Raw genomic sequence first — 7,171 nt, forward strand, 5'->3', positions numbered from 1 at the left:
AGAGATGCAAGAAGTTACTCAGGAATCGCATCAAGAAATCAAAAAATGAGTGCTGGAAAAGGCTTTGCGAAGATGTTGGCGAAGATATCTGGGGCGACGGCTACAAAATAGTCACGAAGAGTATACTTGGATTTCAACCAAAACCAAACCTTACTTTGAGTGATATGGACGACGTAACAAATCACCTTTTTTCTGTACATGAGAAAGTTCAGTTTATCTGTGATAGGAATTGGAGTTTCTCAAATTTCACCATTGAAGAAATTCTAAGAGTATCGACAAAGTTTGACAATAATAAAGCTCCGGACCGGGTTACATACCCCAAGAAATACTCAAATCTGTAGCCTTAAACAAATCAGCTTATGCTGTAGCTGTCTATAAAAAATTGATAAATCAAGGAATCTTTCCTGCCGAATGGAAAAAGGCAAAACTAGTACTCTTGAGGAAAGGAAATAAACCTATGGACAACCCGTCATCATTTAGACCTATCTGTCTCTTGGATTCTGAAGGAAAACTCTTTGAACACTTAATACTTGCACGTCTAAATAGGGAAATTGTACGAATAGGGGATTTAGATAACCCACAATTCGGGTTCAGAAAAGGGCGCTAAACAGTAGACGCCGTAAACACGGTATTTAATATTGCCAATGTAAGAATTCAACGAAATCTCTGCGTAGCCATAACGCTGGATGTGAAAAATGCTCTCAACAGTGCAACATGGCAATTCATATTGGAGGCCCTTAGAAACAAAGGCGTGGAGGAGAACCTAATTTATATGATAGCCTCATACCTATCAGAGAGAAAAATATTACTGGAAGCCATTGATGACACAAAAACTATCAGTATAAATAGCGGTGTCCCACAGGCATCAGTCCTAGGACCTACGTTGTGGAACATCCTGTATGATGACCTTTTCTCAATTGAATTCGTTGTAGAAACTAATTCAACACTGAGTACTTTTTATATGAAAGATAAAGTTGTGGGTGAATTTCAACTACAGCAAAAACAATAACTTTATTTTTCTACACCCGTACTCTAACAATACACTTATATGACCATAATCCGTTTCATAATGATATCCATTATGATACAGATTTTTCATAACGATACAGATTATCAACCAATAGAAACCCATAATTTTTCAGTCAAGAATCCTGTTCCTTTGTTTGTCCTAGATTCTAACCTAAGTAACTAATTGCTTTATTTGTCAAAATGAGTTTTCATATTACCTACCTATATTATCAAAATGTCTGAAAACAGCGATATAGAAGGAATACCATCGACTCCAATATTTTTAAAAGATTAGATTAATTACAGTTGTTATATTCAATATAAATATAATTAGAATCTTTATAGTTTTCATATATCCATGATAATATCATTAAGTTTGTGTTTTTTTTTAAATATGAGTTAATTACTGTAAATGTGTTCAATACAAATATAATATTTATAGTTTTTCATTATTTATCGGGTTTAGAAAAAATAGCGTATGCAACTCTCATGTAATGGTTATTAATACACTCGCATATACCATACAAAACTCGCCTTCGGCTCGTTTCGTATCCCGGTTAATGCTCGGGTCTTAATAACCATCATTACATGATCGTTGCATAATATACTATTATAGCAACTATACATCATTTTTTTTTTAAATCAATAGAACATAAATAAACAAGGCCAAAACATAATCACTTAATGAAATCTAATTCAACACTGTCCCTATTTCATTAAGATCTAAAATATTCAGTTCGGAACGCAGAAACTTAATCCTGTCTCTTGATAAAGGTTTTGTCATAATATCAGCCAACTGAAGTTCATTGATGACAGTCAAATTATTTTTCAAAACGTCAAGTTCTGTCAACAACTCTCGCAGCCAAACACTTTTTCTGCATCCAAAAAAGAGAGCAATATATTCATTCTCCTTCAGTTGTGGATAGTGCAACAACTTGCTGTCTTTGCGAGGACCAAGTAACAGGGCCCCCATTGATCGTGAAAATATACCCATTTCTTGATTTTCTTGTGATGATATCGCTAGCGTAATCTGCCTCAGTGAATCCAGCAAAATTAATCTCTCTGAAATCTAGACTTCCTCCATAAACTATCCTGATACTTTTTATACCTTGTAAATATCTTAGTATTTTCTTCACAGCAGACCAATGTTCAGAACCATAATTATTTAAAAATTGACTAACGTAGCTAACAGAATAAGCAATATCTGTACGTGAAATCATTGATAGGTATAATAAACTACCTACTGCTTCTCGATATGATATCTTTTCTTCATTTTTAGAAACATTCTGGAGCTACAATCCAAGTTGAAATGGAATATTTGTAGGAGAACACTCTGACATATTGAATCTTTTCAATATTTTCTTCAAACAACATTCCTGGGTTATTCCAATTCGTTTATTCTTTCTATCTCATCAAATTTCAATTCCAATAAAACATTTTGCATCGCCAACAGTAATATCAAAGTCCCTTTTGAGATGTCTTAATAATTTCTGAATAGTTTCACTTGACTTTGACAGAATTAATCCGTCATCTACGAAAAGTGCCAAATAATTTTTTTTTTCCATCGAAATTTCCTACGAAGACACAATGATCAGCATTTGTCTGTTTCAATTCCAAATCTTCCAAAAATCAATAGAACATAAATAAACAAGGATAAAACATAATCACTTAATGAAATCTAATTCAACAGAATTACCCAATGGAACTGATTTGGTAGGGTTTGCAGACGACGTTGCAGTAGTAGTGGCAGCCGGAAACAAGAATATCCTGATGATTGTGGTAAATGGAGCAATACTACGAGTATCGAAGTGAATGAAAAGTAGGTGCCTGAAACTAGCCCCAGAAATAACCGAAGCTGTGCTTCTGACAAAGCGCATAAAAATAGGGGTAATCAATTTTGATATCGAAGGAACACAGATTGGACTGAGCACTAAGCTGACCTTTGCAGAGCATATAGAACAAAGTGTACTCAAGGCTGAGAAAACAACTAGAGCGCTAGCAAACCTGATGGCCAATATCGGAGGTCCCAGAGCCTCAAAGAGACGAATTATGTCAAATGTAGGTCATTCACAGATGCTGTACGGTGCATCATCCTGATACACCGCAATGCAAAACAAGAAACTAGTCCAGAAATTAACAGCGGTGCAGAGAAAAATGAACGTTCGAACGTGCAGTTCATATAGAACGATATCCGCTGAGGCAGCATGCGTTATAGCGGGGGTTTCACCGATAGAAATTCAAGTGCTGGAGAGAATGAAACGCTACAGTGGTCTGGGAATAAATGCAGCCAGGAAAAACCTCATGCGTAGGTGGCAACTGAAATGGAGATGGACGTACCGACTCATTCCAAACGTAGAGAGCTGGGTTAACCGACCTTATGGAGAAGTAGACTACTACCTTATTCAAGCACTTTCTGGACACGGCTGCTTCGGTTAATATCTGTTCGACAAAGGAAGATCGGAGTCTGCATCCTGCATTCAGTGTCAGGTAGATGATGATGCGGAGCACATGCTTTTTGCATGCCTAAGATGGACTGAAATGCGTACGGAATACCACCGAGAAACGGAAAAAATATTTAACATCGAAAATATGGTGTAAGATCTCAAAAGAGAAGAGACCTCTTGGGACTGTGCATCTAAAGTTATGAGGAAAATCATCGAGACAAAGGATGGGGAGAGTAGAAATTGAAGTATCTAGTTACTATATATTTTTGTTTGTTCGTTTGTCCGACCTTTGTATATATCACGGGTCAAGTACTGAAGTAATGCGAGAGCGGTTCCCGGTACTTGGCACCGAGAATAGGGGGAGGGGTTTTAGTCGGTAAGAATCCGGCACAGCGTCTGAAAAAAAAAGATATACTTTATTTTCCAAGAATAAATTCTCATTGACAAAGTGTGATGGAAAATGTGAATATAAATAAGTAAAACGGTAAATTGAAAAGTATGTGAAATATGAATTGAAGGGGTTATATTTTTAGGAGTGATTAATTTTTTGGAAAAGAAAGTTTTTGGCTTTCTATAAAATAAAATGGGCTCTAGAACATATCCCTGAGGCACTCCGCAATCTACAGCCGGAATGTCCGAATACGCATTATTGACTTTCATCAGCTGGGATTTACCTTTTAGGTATGATTTGAACCATTCAAGACATGTCTCACTTATGTCATAACAGTTCATTTTTTTATAAGTATATTATGATTGACACAGTTAAAGGCTTTCGAAAAATCGCAGAAAACTGCCGAAATTGCTTCCCCCTCATTCAGATTCAGGTATATTTTTTCCAAAAATGACAAGATTGCATCATTAGTTTTTTTAGAGCTTTGGAAGCCAACTTGACATTCATTCAATATTTCTCCATTTGATAAAAATTTCAACAATCTTTTCTTCACTAGCTTTTCGATTGATTTCGAGATAGTTGATAATAACGAGAGGGGTCTGAAGTTCGAGAGGTTGGTGACCTCTCTAACTTTATAGAGAGGTAAAAGAACTGATATCTTCAACCCTCAGTTTGACAAAAGATTTGTTAATTACCTCAAATTGTACAAATAGAGCTTTTATCGGTAGGTTCTCAAGGAGTCTTCTAGTTATACCATCCAACCCAGCGGACTTATCATTTTTTATTTCCTTGAGAGATTGTTTTATCTTATAAACATTTGTAGGTGTTGAGATGAAATTATCTTGACATTGAATTTGATCAAGATAACTTGAAGGGTTGAGTTGAGGTACTATAGTGGCTGTTATTTGTTCGATAATAGAGCAGTAAATATTTTCAAAGAATTCGGATTAATGTTGATAACTGCTGTTGAACATAGTCTTCCGTTTCCCCGCAATTATAATTGCTCATTTCTCTCTAGGTTTATTTTGTGATGATTCAATTCTTTTTGAATGGTAATGATTTCTTGATATTTTGATCAAGCGTCGGTAGATTTTTCTATGTCTATTGAAATACTGCATAAAACCTAAATTCGATATATATTTTTTTATTGTACGCAAGGATCCCAGATTCTTAGCAGAAATTTCCAAACTCGTCGAGATCCAAGGCTTTTTATACTTAATTTTCAGTTTTTATAATGAAAACCATTCGTTGAAGTTATTTGCTAAGGTTTCTTGGAAAGTGGTAACAGGATCTGAAGCAGTTGTTATATGATTCAATCAGTTTGTTCACATTTTAGTCTGAATTTGTGATAATTATGTTCGTTAAAGATTCTACTTTCTCTAAATTTCATATTGTTTTTCTCTTTATCTAGTGAGAATTCGAAATGAATTGCTTCAAGATTAGATAAGCCCGCAGGAATAACTGATGTGAATTTATGTTCAGCAAAATTTAAACAAATATAGTCGATAATTGTATAGAGGACGTACGTGTGATTCAAGTAGGTTCGTCATTACAACTTGCCAGAGCTCATTAATATCTAGTTTTCTGTCATATTTGAACAGTTTGGATCCAACAATAGATCTCCTTGCTTCAGGTCTACTTTGCTTATAGTGATTTTCATTCGTTTTGTGTTTTCAGTATTATCCACTCTAGTTTTCTTCCAAATATTCGTGGTGATATTTTCTTTGGTATTGAAATGCTTTCATATGTATATTTTATGCCAGTACTTTCTATTTTTTTGAAATATTCCTCGGAATAGTTTTTAATTAAAATATCCGCATGAATTTAAAATATATCACGTTCTTTAATATCCTTTAACAAAACATTCTCTCTGATACCACTTTTTTTCAATTGGTAATGTTCGAAGGTTCATATGGTTCAATAATGGTGTCTGGTTTTCGTCATTATTTCAACATTTATCATTGAAAATTATTCACACTATACATAATGAACATTCTTCACCAAATTCTTGAAGTGATAATTGAAAACAAAAAAATATGACTATAAGTTGGGTGGAATATGTGGCTAACTGAGTTAGTCTTATCCGTAAACTTTCTACACCTTGTAGAGAAAAATTGTCCATTCTTCAAAATTGGGCCCATGTATACTTTTGATCAGCTTGATTTGAACTTCATTATATCAAAAATTCAACGAATCAATTACAGGATGAGTTATTAAAAAATCTCAGTTTCACAATTACAATTTTTGTTATCACCTAGTGTTTGCCTCATACAGTAAATCAATTTCGTTCAGGAAGTGTGTTGAGTGATTCGTGATTAGGCTTTCCCAAAGCTCAAACTATAAAAAGAATTAAAAAATGTCACCAGAAAAACTGTTATTTCTTGACTCACCCTGTAGGAGATGTTGAAATAATCAATTTTGAGATATATAAACGATTAGCTTATCAGTGTGTTACTTGGTTTGGAAACATCTTCACTTCATAGGGTTGATAGAGAATTTCATTTTGAATAATGCTGCATTCACCCTGTAAAAACAATATTTTTTATTAAAAACCAGTCTGAAAGTATCGCATTATGTGCAAGCAATATTTGTTGCGCAAAACACTCTCATTTGTGATGTTTTCCTGAAAGCAAAATCATTCTAAAGAAATGGCCACTTACCAACTTTGACACCCTGTTTCTCGAAAACTAGTAATAGGATCGAGTTGGTTCATGGATACTTTTGATTAGCCTGATTTGAACTACATCACATCAAAAATTCTTTGAATTTCACAGGGACCCCTTTTTCATAAGATTTTTTTTAAAGAACAAAAACACAAACACTACAGGAGAATCCTTGAGGGCTCTCAGAGTGGTGCCTGTATGGAAGTAGCGATTCACATTGAATTTGAATCGCTGAAGATCAAATCCATTTGGAAAAACGTTTTCAGAAAGTTTATTCCACATAAACGCAGTTCCAACTGTCAACTACAAACTGTCTTATAAAGTACTATTCCCGAGTAGAGAGAACTGGATCCTGCGGGAGAAGGAAATATTAAGAACAGATAGTTGTTGGTTCACAGATGGATTAAAACACCTTCCGGTTCTGGTGAAGGTATTTTCAGTCGCAGACCTAGGACAGAGTTATCTACCTGCCTAGGAACTTATGCGACTGTATTTCAAGCGGAAATTTACGCTATTGAATTGTCAATCACAAGTCAATAAAAATATTCTCGGACAGTCAAGCGGCGTTGGAAGCTCTTGGCTTCTACCAGGCAACGTCTGAATTGATAGCAAACTGCCAAAAAAGACTCTCCCCGATAGGAAGACTGAACTGATTGTTTCTGGTC

The 7,171-nt window shown here is 34.9% G+C and overlaps 1 protein-coding gene across 1 annotated transcript; it reads left to right on the forward strand.

Annotated features, from left to right (window-relative positions):
- The first annotated feature begins 3,114 nt into the window (after positions 1–3,114).
- On the forward strand, positions 3,115–3,444 carry LOC141486735 (uncharacterized). The gene has a single exon (XM_074185241.1). It carries the CDS (start codon positions 3,115–3,117, stop codon positions 3,442–3,444), a length of 330 nt encoding a protein of 109 aa, XP_074041342.1.
- The last annotated feature ends 3,727 nt before the right edge of the window (positions 3,445–7,171 follow it).

The sequence above is a fragment of the Leptinotarsa decemlineata genome, unplaced genomic scaffold (genome assembly GCF_025532065.1).
Source record: "Leptinotarsa decemlineata unplaced genomic scaffold, Ldec_3_MD MMD2_tig00026369_RagTag_RagTag, whole genome shotgun sequence".
In the NCBI taxonomy this organism is placed as follows: domain Eukaryota; kingdom Metazoa; phylum Arthropoda; class Insecta; order Coleoptera; family Chrysomelidae; genus Leptinotarsa; species Leptinotarsa decemlineata.

What these genes read in the sequence shown, in the direction of transcription:
- LOC141486735 (XM_074185241.1), top strand. Translation starts at nt 3,115, where the DNA reads ATGCAAAACAAGAAACTAGTCCAGAAATTAACAGCGGTGCAGAGAAAA.